This window comes from Serinus canaria, chromosome 10 (genome assembly GCF_022539315.1).
Source record: "Serinus canaria isolate serCan28SL12 chromosome 10, serCan2020, whole genome shotgun sequence".
NCBI lineage: Eukaryota > Metazoa > Chordata > Aves > Passeriformes > Fringillidae > Serinus > Serinus canaria.
The window spans coordinates 17,245,613-17,264,208 of NC_066324.1; the positions used below are offsets into that span (position 1 = coordinate 17,245,613).

General features: G+C 53.9%; 1 protein-coding gene across 2 annotated transcripts in view; it reads right to left on the reverse strand.

Annotated features, from left to right (window-relative positions):
- The window catches only part of TRIP4 (thyroid hormone receptor interactor 4), a 46,643-nt gene that overhangs the window by 10,985 nt on the left and 17,062 nt on the right, over nt 1–18,596 (reverse strand). The window contains exons 12-13 of one of the 2 annotated variants that reach the window (XR_007778469.1): nt 10,198–10,300; nt 6,236–6,423 (exon numbers count right to left, since the gene is read on the reverse strand). Coding sequence is in view for 1 of the 2 variants with exons in the window: in XM_009089792.4 (XP_009088040.2) it covers nt 6,356–6,423; nt 10,198–10,300 (171 nt within the window). In the remaining variant the exon portion in view is untranslated. Of the gene's footprint in view, nt 1–6,178; nt 6,424–10,197; nt 10,301–18,596 lie in introns of those variants that run through there. The other variant, XM_009089792.4, reaches the window with a different exon arrangement.

The window sequence follows — 18,596 nt, forward strand, 5'->3', positions numbered from 1 at the left end:
TCCCCACTCCCAGCCCAGCCAAGGTCGAGCTCAAGACTCTTCCAACCACAAGCATGTAGAGAAAGATCCCTACACCCTGAAAATGCCAATTAAATCAGGCACCATAGGTGCCTTTGGTCCTCAGACGTGGGTGTCCCACCTGTTGTGGCCTAGTCACAACACAGAAATTGACTTTGTCTGGGGAATGATGCCCACATGGAAGTGCTAGAAAGACCAGGCAGCTCCTGGTTTTCTTTAATTTATGCAATCACAATTAAGGATACACTGTAAATATAACCTGGAGGCAATTTTTGATTCAAGGCAGCCCTGTTCTCCAAGAGAATAAACCAGACAGAGCAAACTCTGGTCTGTTCTTCTTGTTAATTCAAAATAAAGACACACACAAGCTGTTGGGTAGATCCAACACCACGTGAGAGCACCTCAACCGCCTTTGCAAGCCCTTTCTTCCCAGAAATGCACCTTTTCAGCTCAATTTACAGGGGAAAAGCTTTTGAGGCAGAAGAAGCGATGTCATCACCACTGACATAAGACAAGCCAGGTGCAAGGAAGCGCGAGGGGACTTTGCAACTGAGGCAAGGGAGGGATTTGGGGCTACCAGCCAGCACAGGGCTCCAGACAGACAGATGGATCCCCCTCAAAAAATCACACCACTTTCAGCAGAGAGATAACAAGTATGTTAAGAGACACATCCATGCACACACACACTGGCCCCTGAGGCTACTGAGCCTAATGGTGACTCACCAAACACACAGACCAAGTCGGAGTGCCTGGCTTGGAGAAAGGAATAAAACCCCCTCCCCACGCTCTGGCCATACTCAATTACAGGTCATTCCAACTTGCTTGATAATTAATTTCCTCCAGTGGCTCTAACCAGAGGCAGCCCTTGCCCTCCATGCCAGGCCAGTCCAGGTGAAACATTAAATCCTTTTCCACCACACAGACACCATGCTCCCGGCGCTGCGCACATTCCCTTCTCCTCACAGGAGAAGGGAAAACCTCACTGGATGAACAAGGGTGTAAAAAAGCAAGAATATGTGTTTTGCGACTGAAACAGCTTCACAATAATAAAACAGAAATTATTTTTGGCCAAGAGCTAATCAATAAAATCAGCTGCCTGGATTTTCTGAGTGCCGTGCATGTGCGGTCGCGTACTGCCAACAAAGAGCTAGAAATGTGCGGCATAATCTGATGCTGGAGTCATCGCACAAAGCGTGGAAATAGGTTTTCCTGAGGATGTCCAGGCAAGGAACTGCCTGCACACGATGGAGCCCAAAAGCCAGCCCCAACACCGGCATCTCTGGACATTCTGGAGGAGGGGGGAAGAGCCCATGGGGCTCTTCAGAGCACACTTTGGAAAATGAGTGTATAAAGCCTCCTCCAAGGGGAAGGGCCTTCCCAGAAAGCGGGGAAAAAGGAAAGAAAGGCAAAAGGAAGGCTGCTGGGAGATGGAGGGGAGCCAAGTCTCGCAGACCAGACCTGAACCTGTGACCTTCCCCGTGTACACAACGGGCGGGAGAGCGCACGGCAGGAGCGCTTGCCCCGCCGGCCGCCCCAACCCTCGAGGGACACCCGGCCACGTTGTCACCGTCGGGGTCACCTCCAGATGGGCCCCGCTGGCCAACGGGGGCTCGAAGGACTCGAAGGAGGGCGGCTCGTACTGCGGCACACGGCCGCCGACACAGGGCCCGGCCCCGGGGGTGATGCCCGGAGGGGCTCCGCTCTCGGGGTTTGACCCGCCCCAAACTCACAGGGACTCGCTAAACGCGTTGGGGAACATTCAATCTTCCGATATTTGTGCGGAGAACCAATCCCTTACCGGCACTACAAAAGAGCCGAGGATCAGGGAACCTCCGCTCGCGTTGTCCCTCTGCTCCTGTGGCCCCCAAACCCTCCCCGCACGGGGGTCAAGAGGGGCGACCCTCGCCTCCGCCCAGGAACACCGCCATCCTCTCGAGAACCCCCTCCCCATCCGCATCACCCCCCCGCAGCCCCGATCCTCCCCACAAAACCTGGCATGGCGGTGACCCCACGCAGGGGAGGGACACCCCCTGCCAGCCGTGGGGACCCCGGGACTCCGTGCGCGACCCTCGCGACGGCGAAGGCGGGCCTCGCACCGCCCGGGGGGACCCGACCCCCAACGGCCACAACACCCGCGGGGGCTCCTTCCCAACGGCCGCGGGAGGGACCCGCAACCGCCCCCGTGCTCCGGCGGGGGGGAGCGAGGGGCACACAGACCCTCGTCCCCAGTGGTGCCGGGGGGAGGCTCCGGAGCTCCATCCCCACAGCCAGCGATGAGGGAGGGGGAGGCACATATCCTCGCCCCCAATGGTCGCAGGGGTGGGGGGGCACACAGACTCCCCATGGGTCCGGGGGGGCGCACAGCCCCATTCTCAGGGGTCACGGCGGGGGGGGGGGCTGAAACTCCCGTTCCCAATGGTCCCGGGGTAGGGGTACCCAGATCCCCGTCCAAAAGGGTCGCGAGGGGGGGCCGCGGGGAGGTGGGGGAGGGCACAGCCGCCTTCCCGGGGGTCACAAGGAAGAAGCGGGGAGGGCACATATCCCCGTAACGGCGGTCACGGCTCATGGCGGCGGCCCGGGCCCAGCCCGTGCAGAAGAGGCGGGGGGGGATGCCCGAGGCCCGAGGGGAGCCCCAACCGCCACCCCCCCCACACACCGCCCCCTCCCCCCCCCCCCGCCCGCGGCGGGGCGGCGTGGCGCGGGCCCGGCTGGGCGCGCACTCACCCGGTCGCTGGGGTATCCGCCCTAGGTGCGCTCCATGTGGGTCGCGCCGGGGCCGGCGCTGCGGGCCGGGGCCGGGGCCGGGCCGGGCCGGCCGGGGCCGCCACGCGCTGAGGCCGCGCCGCGCAGGCCGCGCCGGGTCCGCCGGGCGGGGCGGGGCGGACGCGGCGCAAAACGCGGAGGGCGGAACATGGAGCGGCGTCCCCGGGCGGCGGGAAAACACGGAGCGGATACCCCGCCTGAAGCATCGGGAGCCGGCGACAGACAAAGCCCGGAGCGGAGTGTTCCCTGCCTTGGGAGCCGGAGCCGCCGTAATGCCTCCTCGGAAATGGCGGGGGGAATATTTCGGGGGTGTTTTATGCTCTGAGTGGTGTCTGGTGAGACCTCAGGCCGGCACGGTCCCCCCAAGGCCACGCTTTTAGCTTCCAGAGCCAGCACAGAACAGCAGGGGCGGGAGTCATCACCACCCCCGGCATCCACACCTACCTCAAAATCCACCACATCGTGCCCCACGCTGCCCCTTTTGCTTTCCAAACACTCTTCTGGACGGAAAGAGCGCCTGGGGCCCCAGCCGTTCTCATGCCCTGAGGTGACATGTCCCCTAAACTCTCTGCTTCCCACCTAAAGCGTCAGCACCCACCCTGCGGACCAGGGAAGAAATTCCAGCTCATCTCAACCCTAGTCCCCAGACAATCCAAAACCTCTGCTCCTTTTCCCAAAGCCTCAGCATCAGCCCCACTGTTTGGTGAGGAAATTTCAGTTCAGCTCAGTGGGGATGTCCCAGTCCTCTCTCCATGACACCCCAAAACCAGGAAGGTGAAGCAGTGCAGCAAGCTGTGCCAATGGGAGGTGGGATGCAAGATCCCAGCTGGCATCTGTCAGGGCTGAGCATGGAGCAGGAATATGCAAAAATCTGCAGGTCCTGCAGAGGGAGAGAGCAGCACCAACTCCATCCAGCCAGCCAGGGTCTGCTGTAAGTATTGCAGCCCAAAGATGTGCCACCATTCCTTGAGTGTACCACCATACAATGTGGATGCAGGAGAGCACCTAAGGAGATGCCAATTTCTTCTGATGCTTTGTGCCCCAAACAAGGACAACAAAAGACCCAAATCCCTGGCAAAGAATGCCAAGAAGCCCAGAGGTTTGGGTGTCTCACCAGTTTTTTGGGGCTGGGGAAAGTGGGAGGGAGCCATAGGATGTTTAAATCAACAGGAAAAGAGGCATAAGAATTCTTAAAGCCCAAAAGAGAGAAAGAAGAGAAAACCTTCCTTATCCTGATGAGGAGAAACATTCTCACAGAGCACTGAGCCAATGTTAGCAGGCTCCAAGAGAACCTGTATTAATAAAACCAGGTCACTTTTTACTGAAGTATTTTCAAGGCTTGGGTAAAAGGTTTAATGAGCATTTGGTGTTGCTGTTCAGCAAATCTCAGACCAGGAATGGTGCTTCCAAGGGTGGAAAAACCAGCGTCAGTCAGGAACACAGGATGAACCAGGGATGGGTCAGTGCATCTTTCCTGGCAAAATTGTGATGCCACTAACACCGGAGGAAAATAAAACCCCTGCCAGGCAAGGCAGTTCCATTGGGAATGATCTCAGCATCGCTCCAATGATGTTTTGCCACAACCAGGAGCAGGGCCTGTGATCCAGCCTGCTTGCTGGTGCTGGAGATCCCACAGGACCCTACAGATGATGGTGGACGTGGAACCCTTAGGGATGAAACCTGCAGGCACCAGGTAGACATGAGCTGTGAGTGACAAAGGACAGGGAGGTGACAAGGCAGCAGCCACTGTCAGAGGTGGATGCAGGAGATGGATCTGGTTTAATATGGAGCTCATATTAAAGCCTGGCTCAGGCATGGGATGGGTGACCCATCTGGGGAAGCAGTACCTTGGGATGGGGATTTTAACAGGCACTAGGCAGGATGGGAAGGTGGGATTTAGTGGGATCACAGAGCTGGTACAAGATCTCACTCTGTCATGGTCCTCTCTGATGGGGCTGCAGTCCTGGGACAGGAGCAGGAGCTGGGGCTGCAGCACCTGGAGCCAGCCTGGCACCTCCTCCCTGGATGCTGACTTCCAGCCCTGTGTCCTGCCTCTCCCACACAGCCCACAAGGAAGGCCTCTCCTGCCTCCTTCTTCCCAAGGCATCAATACCCCAGGATGACTCCCCAAGCCCCCCATCCCTCTCCAGCTCTGCTCCTATTGGCACCATAGATATTCTCCATCACTCTCAAGGGACATCCACCAGGACAGTAGGATCTCCATGTAAGAAAAGCGCAGGGAAGTCTCCAGGAATCCCAGCATAGCTGACTGGACCACAGTGGTGGGACACAAGGGACAGAGCAGATGGGGGGATGCAGCCAGAGGAGGAAGGAAGCAGGAGACTCCCATCACCCTTGGCCACATTGAACAACAGCTCCTGTGCCAACCGTGGGCAGCTCAGAGCTGAAACACCCACGAGGGTTTTCCCACTGAGGGATAACGTGGGTGGGCGTTGGATCCAGCCCCAGCATTTCCAGCACCTCAGAGATCCCACAGGCAGCAAATGGAGCCAGAAGACAACTCCCAAGGCAAATGGCATGGGATGACTTCCAGTGCTGCAGCATGAAGGCTTTGCACCCTCCTCCTCCCCCATGGGGCAGAGGTCTGGGAAAACCTACACCCAGGGACTGTGCCAAGCACTTGGGCTGGCAGCTCCCACATTCCTGGGAAAGAGGAGGAAAAGGGATGGTGGGAGTGCTGGGGGGATCACTCCATCCCCACCAGAGCAGGGTGGGCTCAGGGTAATGAGGAGGAGCTCTTAGACCGTGGCAAGGCAGAGCCTGGAGCACCACAGCTCGAAGGGATCCCAGCCCAGTACACACAGTGCATGATGAGCATGGACATGGTAATGTGGGGGTAATGTGGGCAGAGGCTCAGTGTGAGGGAGTAGAGAAAAAGGCAAAATTCAGCTTATTCCAAAGCTGTTCTACACACAGCTGCTGGGGGACAGGTCTTGGGGGGGGGGGGGGGGTGGCTGCTGCTTTGGTACCAATCATCAGAAGGATGTAAGGTTGGGCACTCAGCAGTGATTCCAAAGGTCTGGAAGAGCACCTGTGAGCAGGCACAGAGCCCACCTCTAACTCCAAACCTCCCATCCCCACTTGGAAGGGCTCAGGCTCTCTGGCTGTTGGGAACCATCCCCCTCGTCCCCTCAGCTTCTTGCCCTTCTCCTCCACGTGTCTGACCCCACAGAGCAGAAAACACCTCAAGGCACTTTTTGGAGAGGGAGATCCTGCCAGAGCCAGGATGGAGCTGGGCTGCCTGCTGCCAGAGAGCTCCCCATGCCACTCCTGTGGTTGTCAGTGATTGTTGAACTGCCCCCGTCAAGCTCCATCTCCCACCCACCCTTGTCTGCAGCACGGGATCTCCCTGGAAGCACAGGGCTGTTGGGCCAGGTCTTGGTGAAAACAAGTCTCTTTTAATACTTTTGGAATACAAGAGAGAAAGCAATACCTAAACACAATCTGGGATCAGGGATCCATCTTGCACCTGCTTTCCAGAGCTGAAGACCATCCTGGCTCCCTTCAGAGGCAGTTGGGTCCTTCATGGGAACCAGTGCTGCTCCCCCGGCGCTCACCCCACGGCTTTCTGCTTCATTAACCCCTTCTTTGCTCCCTGATGGATCTTTGCATCCAGCTTCCCTGTAAAGAGGGGATTAAAGAAAAAAGAAAAACACAACAAACCCTCATCACTCTTTATTTTTAAATGCTATTTGCAATGCAAATGAGCTGGAGGCAGCGAGGTCTCCTAGTTAGTGTGTTCCTGTCACATCCAATTATCCTGCTTGAGGAGCCAGGCGTTTCCAGCCGCCCTGGCCTCCCTCTGCAGGCGCGACACCGGGGAGCCAGGGGCAAGCGTGTCCGACTCAGCCAAGAGACACCCGAGAGGGGGAAATTCAGCCAGGAGAGGAGAGAATTAACATCCAGCACTCTCCTGCTACTACCAGGGGGGAAACCAATCCCTGTGCCTGCCCACAGGATGCTTGGAGGAGATGGGGAACCAACCAGCAATGTGCCAGGGATGTGTTTTTCCACGGTGCGGCAAAAGGGAGGAGTGGGGACAATAAACACTCAGTTTGGGATGATGGTGCAGTGGGTATCCAGTGTGATGGGGACACCTGCTCCACGTTGCTACGTGCCAGGTTGGTGGTCTCCAAGGCCACCTGGGAAAACCTCTCCCAGCAGATCCAGTGGGACCTGGAGAAAACACTGCCTTCTCCTTGTCCTTCACAGCCCTTGGGGGCTTCACTTGCCAGCTCTGCTTTCCCACCTGGGAGAGGAGCAGGACACCAGAAAATGGGATTTTGGGCAACTCCTGGTGAAGAAGCCAGAAGCTAGGCATAATGATGTGCTTCCCCAGAGAAGTGTCCTTGTCCTCTTCTTCCTGTCTAAAAAATCCAAGTCTCCCGGCTCCCAGAGCCAGCTTCCCAGAGAGGCTCTGCCAGCAGCCAACACTGGTCCCTCCTCTAATGCCACATCTCCCCAGGACTTGCCTTCCTGCAGCTCCCTTGGATCTTCCCATCCTCTAAATGCCAGCCTCATCCTGTCTCTGTAGCTGAGAACAGAGATTGGTTCTTGCCCTAAGTTCTACTTCAGCCACTGCTCCAAAATCTGCTGGTAAATGTCCATGTGCCATAAGAAGTGGGTGCTTCTCCAGAGAAAATGGCTCCTAACCAGCCAGTGACCATCACCTTCTCTTCAAACCAAGAAAACTTCTCAATTCCAGTTCAACAAAGTCAGTTTGCAGACCACCATGCTATAGATCCACAAACTGAAACATGGCTAGGAAGATGTTCTGGGAGATCCTCCATCCCCTTGGCCACCCCAGAGAAGACTTTCCCCCCACCACCTTAGGATGGGGAAGAAGCCCCCACCTTGCAATTGCTGTTTCCAGGCACTGCCACCCAAGCAGGCTGAGCCAGCCCAGCAATGTGTCAGACCACCCTGTCCCCACGCCAGGGGTGGTTTTGGCAGGAGAAAGGCAGCAAGTTCACATTCTCTCCATGCTCTGGTCCCCCAACACCACCTACTGTCACCAGGGCTGTTGCTTTTCATGTGCCTGCCTGCTTCTCCTGGACCCCAAAAACACTGGGCAGCTTCTCTGCTCTTCCAGCTCGCAAACACCACACACCACACAGGTAACCTTTAAGAAAAGGCTAAAAATAAGGCAAAGCCCCAGGGTCCCTTGCTCTTTCTGCTCAGTGATTCAAGGCCTCTTGTCTCACACCATGTTCTCTGCTCCTCTTCACTCTTCCAGACACTGGCTGTTGGAGGGAGGCTTCTAATTGATGCTTCAGGGTAGCTTTGCCTGGATTCAAGGAAATCTCCCATGAGAAAGGCCAACAAGCTTTGTCTTCATGCACTAAAACTACACAGGGACATATCTGGGGAGAACTGTGCTCCCAGATGCAACATTGTGCCTACCCCTTCCACAAAAACAATGACCCTGGCAGCAAAAATTGAGCCATGCTAGGGTTTTTTTCCCATCCCCAGGCTGCTAGAAACAATTTGCAACAGAGAAGCATCCGGATGTCACTGTGGCGAGGTCCATGCTGTTATCTGGCAAGGAAAACTGCTCTGGCTTGGCTTCCCAACAGGACAAACTGGCATTTTGTCATGGTTTGAGCCAGGTTTCAAGGAGACCAGGGCAGCCAGCAAGCCCAAGAGGGGATGTGAGCTGGCACCTTCCCTCTGCTCAGCTTCCAGCTGGGAGAATTAAGCTTCTGACTGCCTGGGATGCAATGCCAGCTTCTATTAAAACAGCGCCTTGCTCCGATGAAAGGTCAAAGGCTTCCCTGCTCCTTCCTTAGGCTGTCATAAATATCACCCAGACGGACCATGTCCCTTCTGGGAGGTGAACACACAGCTCCACAGCCGTCCTGTGCTGCTCCTGTGACAGCTCCTATTGGGATGGAGGGCAGGGAAGGCATGGCCATCAGTGGGAGTGGGAGCACAGGCAGCCGCCAGCACAGCCGGCTTCCTTCCAGGCTGTTAGACTGATCCTTCTCCAAGCAGGAAAGTGTCACAACACAAAGGAGATGATGTGACAGATGGGGAGGGGACTGGCAGCACCTGCACCCGGCAAGGCAGACGCGCAGGAGCCGCAGAGCAGCTTCGCCCTCTCCCACCCACAGCCATACAGAGGCAGAGGTGGGAGTGAAGGAGCACGAGAGCCTGGCGAGGGCAAAGGAGAGGTTAAAACAGGAGAAAAAAAAGGATGCAGTGGCTGCATCAGCAATGCAGGGGCCACAAGGCTAACCCACAGCCAAGATTTGCATCCTAAATAACTCCTGCCTGCTCACTGGCACTCAGAATAACCCATCTGGGGGAAGACCATAAGAGAGAGTTGAGCGCTTGCAGGTCTCCAAGCACTGGCCAGCATTGGCTGAATACACCTCCCAGCTGCTGCTCAAAAAGGGCAAGGAAGAAACCAAATGGTTTCGCAGGACATCCCAACACCCAGCTGTGGAAAAATGGTGCTTCCCTGAGCAGAGAAAGGAAAAAGACCCTCAAAGCCAACAAAAATAACCTTCTGCTGTGTATCAAAAAGCCCTCATTAACCAGTCCTGAGAAATCCCAACACTCCTGAGCCCCAGGTACTAGCCCAAGGATCCATGTGGAAAGGAGGGAGATCACCCAGTTGTCAGGTCTGCTGAATAAACAGCCAAGATTCTTCCTGCTTCTGCTGCTTTTAGCCCGTCAAATTAATTTTTCACATCCCCTGCAAGCGCGTGCGGTGCCTTCCCCGGGCTGTGTGGTGGGGAGGCTGCTAATAAGGACGGAGCTGACTGCGGGCTCCCCAGCTGCCGCATTCCCTCCTCCATCCTTTTTATAGCAGCGGGCAGGAATAACTGGCAGCCTGCAGAGGGGCTGGTGGCTCGTAAAAGGGACTAACGACGCTGGCAAGCGGAGCGCGGACAGATGCTGCGGCGCTTCCCCGTGCGTTCTGCCAGGACATCCCATCCCATCCCATCCCACTGGCCTGCAGATGGGGAACATCCACCTGGCCCTGCAGCTCTTGCTGTTCAAGCCCTCGCTGCCCTCAGGGGCAAGAGTGTGGTTAGAAACTACAGGACACGGAGGTTGCCTGGATCTGCCTGGGCATTGCTGCACCAACTCCTGTCCTGACCCAGGCTGGTGCCAGCAGCAGATCGGCCACTGACACTACTCCTCTTTGACTCCCCAAGTGTTTGCAGAGGCAGGAAGAAGCATGTATTTGGAAGGAAGCAACATCTGGGGAAAGGGGAACTGAAGACAAAAAAAATTACAGATGTATTTGAGCCATTAAACAAACACCTCCAGATCAAAGAGCAGACGGCGAAGGTTGGGAACTCATCTGGCAACGGCAAGCTGGGGTGGCAAGGGGAGCCCGGCTCTGAGGGCTGGGGGGGCACCAGGGGAAACTTTACTACTTACAGATTTTGTGTTTTCCTTTGATGGGAAACTTCAGAACCATCTCCTGGGGATTAGTGCAGATAAAGACAAATGGAGAGCCGGACTCCTGGCTCAGGTCCGGATACTGTGAAACACAGAAAGAAACAGAGAGCAGAGTCAGGACGGCTGCATGGGCACAGAAAGAGCTCAGTGGGCAAGAACAGAGGGATCTTAACCAAGACATGGCTGTATGGAGGCTGTAGCAGAATCAAACCACTTCAAGAACTCCTAATGAAAAAAATCCCAACAATTCCAGGTTTGGGTCTTATTCTGCAATCTCCTTGCTCAGGCTCTTCTCACCATGCCTCTGCTGGAGTTCACTGCCTCTTTGGATCCGCTCACCCTGGGTGGTCCCAAACCCCTTTAGCACCAACCAGGGCTAACCCCGAGGTTTCACACTTGATTTAGGCTGATCAGAGCCCTGGGATGTTGAGAGGGAGGTGGTTAGGGCCCTAGCATCACCAGCCCACCTGTTCACTGGGACAAGCAAGGGACAGATTTTCAGCCTGATGCATGCCCAGATTCAGATCCCTGGGAATGTGAATATTCACACTAACCCCTAGCTGGTCAGGGACAGCACACCAGCACCACAACCAAAATAACCTGCCAAACCCAGCCTGAAATGATCACCAGAAAGGTGGCCACCACCAGCTGTCCCAGCTACAGATACGTCCCCAAATGTTCCCCAAAAAGCTCAATCCCAAACACAAGGATTTGAGACTTGGAGAGTGTGCACAGTCCTGCTGTGGGACACACATTCCTTGATATTCACTTGTATATAAAGGGTGAGCAACACACCTGCTACATACCAAGGTGATGGCTCAGAGAGGCCAGCTCAGGGCTCTATTCACAGAGTCAGTGGAGGGATTTTAAAACACTGAAGACATGGGGGAATTTTATAGAAAGAGAATAAACAGATTATAGAATCATAGAAGCATTTAGGTTGGAAGAAGACCTCTAAAATTGTTTTTCTCATTAACCATGTGGGGAAAAAGGAGAAAAAACCCACTCCATGCAGGAAGCACACCAAGATCCTGGCTGGCTGCAGCTCAGCCTCCCTGGCATTCAGAGGTGAAATGCAAAACAGTCATAAAAAATGTATGCCTCAGCTCTCACCTCAGATTGTCCATGAGCTGCAGAGCTGGTGCTGACAGGCGCTGAGGCCAGCACATGCCACGAGGATGCTCCAGCCCAGGAAACCCTGCTCAAACAGACTGAGGAAGTGGTTTTCCTTCCATGGGAAAAATGCCTTCTTTTTTTTTCCTGCTCCCCTGCCTTCCTCGAGCAGATCCGTCAAGGCTGCTGGAGGGGACAGGATGCCAGAGCAGATGGAGCTGCGTGTCCTGGCAAATCCCCCATTTGTTACTAACAAATGACTCCTAGGCCGAGTGTTTGAAAAGCTCTCACCGACCTGCCAAAATGAGTTTGGATTTGCCCTGGAACAGCTGGGCACGGCGAGGGAAGCAGGGAGCGACCTGCTCTCCCCACACTGCAGCAGGGTTTGGCAGCATTGCCAGCAGTTCAGGGAGATTTACAGAAGCCCAACGCTGGGATTGGATCGACCAGGGGAAGCGTTTCCAAGCCCTCTCATTTTACAGCAGCCTGTAAGAGCTGTGCACTGGGTAAGAGAGAGGTACAAGCACTCAGCTGCTCCATGCAGCTCCGTGCTGGGGAAGAGGAGCCGCCCTGATCCACTCCATGCGCCCATGCCCTGCTGCACCGACCCAGCCTTGGACAGGTTTCTTCCTCTCTGTTCTTTTTTGGCTGAGTCACTTTACTTGACTTGCTTCCACTGCTCCATGCCCATGCCAAGGATTTTCATTTCCCATCTGCAGGGAAGGAGGATCTTGGAAGGTTAGGAAGAGCCAATATCCCAGTCAATGCCTGGAGAGTGTGAAATGCTGGCACTGCTTTGTCGCTCTCGGCATCTCCCGGGTGACTGGTGGCACCTCCGTGGCTGGAGGACCTGAGGACAAGCCAAAGGACCAAGGTTCTTCCTGGAGGACCAAAGGCTACCCAAACCTGGTTGCAGAGGTGATCCTTCCTGCTCCACTACACTTGGTTCAGCCCGTGGCTTCTTCAGCCAGGTAGAGCAGCCAGGATGGGTTGCTGCAGAGGTCCTGCTGCTGTAATACAGCTGCTTCCCAAATCCCCTCAGCCACATCTCCCAAGTGGAGCTGGACACCACCATGTCCCTCCTCACACCTTTTACAGCCACATCCTAGGAACACCTCCCAAACAAGCATCAGCAGTGAAGCAAAGGCTAGTTGGTTTTTCCACTGACAGCTTTCATTCAAAACCTGGATCAAGCCTTCAGCTCCAACAGTTCCCGCTCGAGCCGATCTCAAGGCCCAGGTGGATGCCACAACTGTGACTTGAATTCCTGCTTCTACATCACAGCCTTTCATCTTTGCTCCCTCTCTTCCAGAGACCAAGAATCAAAACCCAGCCAGGAGTCTATTGGGGGATGTCCCTTCTTAAATTCAACAGCACTTATCTTTCTCATATTGGGGGTGTTTAAAAAGATAGGTGCTGGTACTCCAGGCTTTACACTGCCTCTGCCTGGAAGCAACTTGGCATTGAGATGGTGGATACAACAAAAAGTCCAGAGACCAGATTGTCCCTCAAAAAGAAACAAAACTACTCTTCTCCAATCCTGCAGATGACCAGGGAAGCTCAAAAGAGAGAGGTTATGCAATGCAACTACAGTGTGAAAAAAAGATTCAGCCTCCTTTCAGACCTTCTGCCACCTTGCAGTCAGCAGGCAACAAGGCAGGTGGGAGGCCAGTGGGCTCTGTGGGCTGCAAACAGCTGATGTGGCTCACCAAGAGCTGCTCCTCCCACTGCTTCACACCAAAACCCCACAGACTCGCTCTACACACAGCCTCCACACAACCACTGCTGCCCCTGCTCGTCCCACCTCTCCAGCTGGGCTTCACTTTGCTGCTAACAGGTCTGGAAGACCCCAGCTGTGAGGAGATTAGGTGGGAGGGAAGAGAAAAGCAGATCTCAAGGCAGCTTAACACCTGCAGGAAGAGCTCGAGGTTAAACGAAGGTGGAAAAGGGAGCTGAGCACTGGGCTCCTCCAAAAACCAGCCACCAGACTCACCCTCACACCAGAGCCAGCGCTTTGAACGTGTATTAAGTGGCTATCAGATGTCCCCAACAGCCACCCAGCTCAAGCTGCAAGCAGGGATAATTGCTAATGAATGTTCCATACACTTTGTTTTCACCATCCCTCGTCTCCCATCACCAGCTTGTCACCACCAGGAATAGCAGCAGGGCTGCCAGCCTCCCGCTCCACAGCCCACAGCAAAAGAGCAAAGGAGGGGACGAGCCAGCTCAGAGCCAGCAGAGACACAAACCCACCTTCTCTGACATCTGAGAAAAAAAAAATCCTGCTATATTTCCCCCCCACACACACCAATCTGTTACACTTTTTCCTTTCCCAATTTAGGTAAAGCCTGCAGCAGGATGCTGGGGCCATGCAGGCTCACCCAGCATTCCTGGTACCAACACAGCATTTGGGACCCTTTGCTCATCCTGACTGCATTTCCACAGGAGTAAAAAAACATCCCAAAGCCCTCGATTGCTGCACCCCTCCCCAATAAGCAGCACTGGCTCAAACCCAACTGCTGTGACCTGAAGGCAGGGGAATGGAAAGAGCAGAAGGAAAATATCCTGGGGGGAAGCCAAACCATCACTAACGAGATGAGCTCTGCTCCGGTGCATCCAAGGCAGGAACAAAGGCACCGCGTGCACGGAGCAGCGGCTCCGCACAGCACAAAGCCCCAGCGCACCCGGCAGCTTCTCTAGCGACCCTCCAGCAGCATTCTTGCTCTCATTAAGGCCTGGGGACACAAAGGGGTGGGAACAGTCCTGGTTTCACACACGCCAGCCTATGGAGCTCTGCAATGCAGCCTGAGCTCTCCTCTGCTTTCCTTGCCATGGGAGCGCGCATCCCGGTTAGCCGGAGCGTGGCGGAGAATTGCACGCTGGAACCTGTGGTCCTTCCCCTGGTCACTGCCACTCGCTCCATCTTACAGCTGCTGGGGGCACCAGCAGCCAGGAGGTGCTTGAGATGCTCTGCAAGGTTCATGATGGAAAGGGGTGAATCATTTTCCTGGCGTGGCTCCTCAGTGAACAACAGGGAAAACACGGCTCGCTCTGCCAGGCAGCGCCGGGCCAGGACACCCGCTCCAGCCTTCATTTCCCTGCTGCTCTCCAAGAGCCTTGAAATAAAAGAGACAGCACTGGAAAGCAACGCTGTCTGGAAAGAATAAAAGCAAGCAGACCCCATGTGTTGGCAAGAGAATTCACCATAAAATGTATTCAAAGGGGAAAAAATCATCCTGGTGGAGGCAGCATCTCCTCTGACAGAGTGGGGCTGCTGGATCCAGCAGTGGCAATAAATCAGCGCCCCCCAGCAGGCAGAAACACACACTGGGCTCGTCCTGGGTGTTGGGAACCCTCTTAGCCACATGCAAAAAGAGGAGTGGGATGCAAGGGATCCCCTGGGAGCCCAACTTCCTTCACCCTGTTTTCTTGGTGATTTGTGGGAGAGGCGGATCCGCTCTTCTTTCATGCCTCATAAGCTTCATCGCTGTCAGAGACACGTAACAGGTAATTAACTACTAAACAGCCATTTTCTCCTCCTCTCCGGAGGGAAATTGCTCACCATCCAGCTAGAAAATGTTTCTTCGGTGGTTTGCAAGAGGGAAAAGAAAATGGGCAGCTTTTTGGGAGGGATGGGGGTGCTGCAGCCAAATAAGGGCACTTGCAGCAATGCCTGCACCACAAACACATGGATCCAGGAGAAATGAAGCCATCAAATCTGAGAGATAATGCTTAATTGGATGTGGGTGCCACTGTACCTAAGCCACATTTGGTCTGTCACTTTTCCAAGGAGAGTGGTTTAGGAGCATCAGCTCCTGTCATTTGTTCTGAGAGCAGTGGTCTCCATCATCTCTTTACAAGGACACTCCCTTTGGGGAATTATCCAACACAGCCTTCACACTGAGTGCTTCAGGGCACATTCACCCAAAGGTGACACCCAACTGCAAACAGCAGATCCAGGTTTACCACCACTGTGTCACCTCCTGATTCAGCCCTCCAGTCCTGAAAAGTGCTTGCAGAGCACCAAGTGCTTCACTCCGAGTTTTGATCGCCCTCATGACACAGTCTTGCATCACACTTCCAACTCCAAGCACATTCTCAAGCACCATCATTTAAGGTCATATGCCAACCAGCCTTTGGCCCATGAGAAACGTAACATTTTCCTAAACAGAAACCCTAAAGCAGATCCAAGTTTCTAGAAATGCCAAATTTTCTAGCTTGAGGCAGACACATCCAGAACATGCACCCAAAGAACACTACAAGCTGTCCTTGGCCATGGAAGAGCTCAGGGATGCAGCAGAGCTGCTCCACAGAGGCTGTGTTAGCAAAGGGATGCATGTCAATGTTCAATTCAAATCAAGAGAACACGAAAAGAAGGAAAAAAAGTAGGATCACAAAGAAATCCAAACAAAAGCCGTCAGCCAAACTTTTGTTTGAAAGCCTGTCAGGTCTAGACTGCAACGTGTGAGGAAGGAACAGCTCGAAACCACAGCTGCTAATGGTTATGGATTTGGCAATCAAAATGTCTTTGTTAAAAAAAAAAGAGAAAAAAAGTTAACTGCCTGACTATTGAGGCTACAAACCGCAGCCTTGATGCATTGTTGCAGTCAACATCCTCCCTGCTGTTCCTGAGCGCTTACAGCTGCTGCTGGCAGCTCATGTGCTGGCACATGCTCCCTGCACCAGGATGCACAAGGAATTTTGTGAGCCTGCCTTCTTTTCCCCTTCTTCCCACCACAATGCCTGGCAGTCCTGGGCTGCTCTGCCCCTCGCATGCCTGGCTGGGATGCAACCAGCTGCAGGCTGGGATCGCCGCAGGATTCTTCCCTGGCAGGGCGGATCCATCTGGTGGGTGTTCTCCGCCTCCAGCCCAAAGCCCGGCTCCCATCGAGGTGTCTCTACACCACAGGCTGTACTTTGATTTGAAGGGCAGGGGAAGCAATTAAAACATAGTAAGTAATAACAGGACTTTGAAATGTAGATTTAAAATTCAGCCTTGTGCTGGTGCACTCCGAGCGGTCTGCCAGGGCTCCAGAGGATTCACTGCTGCACACCCCAGCTCTCCCTGAACCGGCAGTGCAAGACCTACAGACACCAACACCCTCCTGCCCTCACATTCCAGCCCAGGACAAAACCCGCCCATGGTAAACCCTGGAAAGGCTGGGGATATTTATAGAGTGCCTGACAACCAGTTCAGGAGAAACTGGGTGGACTTGGAACAATATATGGGAAGGCACTAGGCTGAAAGGGCTGTTTGCATGTCCCTGTGCCAAGGGACAGCAGGGGCAGGGCTAAGCTCAGCTCCACTGCAGCCCCATCTGCAAAGAGAAGGGAAAAGCAACAGGGAGGAGGAGCTGAGAGGAACCAGGGTACCTCATGGAGCTGCACCTGGCTGGCTACACACAGTCAGACTTCAAGCAGCTTCACCAAGTCCTTTCACAATCAGAGCTGGGAAGCACAGGGGTAGGACACGCAACCGAGCCGGAAAACCCAAACGTTGGGAACACAGCCCTGCCCCTGCCCTGGCTCGCTAGGGCAGCTGCCTCTCCCCATGCTGACCCTTGCTGCTGCTCCCCAAGGAGGAATGATGGCAGCACCTGCTCCCAGGACTGATTCAACCCCTCGAATGGGATGGGATCTCTCACAGGACCAGGAAATGCATTGGAGCGACCGGTCTGTTCAGGGTTAGGAAATCAGTGACACACCAACAAAAGCTTAAGCAAGCAGAGACCTTGGGCACTCTGCATGTACTGTGGGGGTTGCATTCTGTAGCTGACACATCATTTGGGGTCACCATGGAAAGGGTGGTCACAGCTCAGCCTGGATGGAAAGGCAGTGGGGCACCCAACCTGGGGCTCCAGGTCAGTTTTATCTAACCCTCAGTTTCAGGATTAAATAAAACCCAAACACTGAGAAGGCAGCAAGTATCAGTGACCACATCTGAGAGAGGGAAAAGGCCCTGCCAGCTCATGAGTAGTTTGCTGAAATGGTAGCAGAGGCAAAGTCCACAGTCATCATTAATTAAGTCATATGCTTCAGCCTTGGCTTCGCTTTCTCCCCTGGGTCTAGGAAACCAGAGGAGAGGGCAAGCAGGCCTCTATCATTCGATTTCTTTGGCATGCTAATGCATTCCTAAATTAATCATCATCAAGTGACAATCTCTCCTTCATCTTAACAGCCTGAGCAGTGACCTGAGCAAACCTGCTGGCTTATGCAAGGCAGCTGGAGCCTCAGAAGAGCCTCTGATGAAAACCAAAGCACTTCCCATATGGAAAAACTCCCCCATCTCTTACCGTCTCTAATCCAAACCAGCTGCATTCCTGCTCTGCTCCCAGAACCACAAATCAGGGGATTTTGTGGGGTGAGAACCTGAATTAAAGAGATGCATCACCCTGTGAGCCAGCCTAATGCCTGACACCACTGGATTTGGCATCTGGCTGCACAGAAAAGACAAATTCAGCTTAGGAGAATGCAGGGCCCTGTAAAGTTCAAAGGCCTTTCGTGGGTTGCAATCATTAACAACCACCTAGACTGCTCCAGGAGGAAGGATATCTGACCTAGCTAAAAATCCTTCACTGGGAGAGGTGCCTCAGGAATGAGAAGGCAAATATCCTGGTGGTGGAGGCAAGGAAGGGGCCAGAACAGCCACAGCACCACACAAACAGGCATTTGTCTCACTCGGAGCCTGCACTAGGAAACCTTTCCCTCAGGGACCAGGTCCTCATAAAAAGTCTCTATGCATTTATACTGTTCTTAGAAGTACACATCAATGTCTATGTTTGTGTTTCTCCCTCCCATTAACTCCTTAGGAAAATACTCCCAGAGGGCTTTTGTTCCTTTATTTGGAGATAATCTAAACAGGCACCTTCTGGAGTCTAAATATAGAAAGTCTCTACCCTTCTTCACTCCTATTTGAGAATCTAAACCAAGTTCTGTACACAGGGCACCTGAGGTTTTTTTGGGGGTTTTTTGGTTTTTTTTTTTTTTGTTGTTGTTGTTGTTTTTTGTTTTTTGGTTTGGGTTTTTTTTTGGGGGGGGGTTGGGGTTTTTTGGTTTTTTTTTTTTTTTTTTTGTTGTTGTTGCTCTTTTCATCAGGGTGGGAAGAGGAGGCCAAAAGTTTAAACCCAAATTTCCTGAGTGAGAAAGCTGGAGCCTATTTAAATGATAGTTGCAATCTCGTGGCACAAAAATAGCTTCTACATAGCTTCTCACTGTTCCCTGAGCAGATTTAGGACACTAAGTGATCACCTAGAAATGAAAAATAA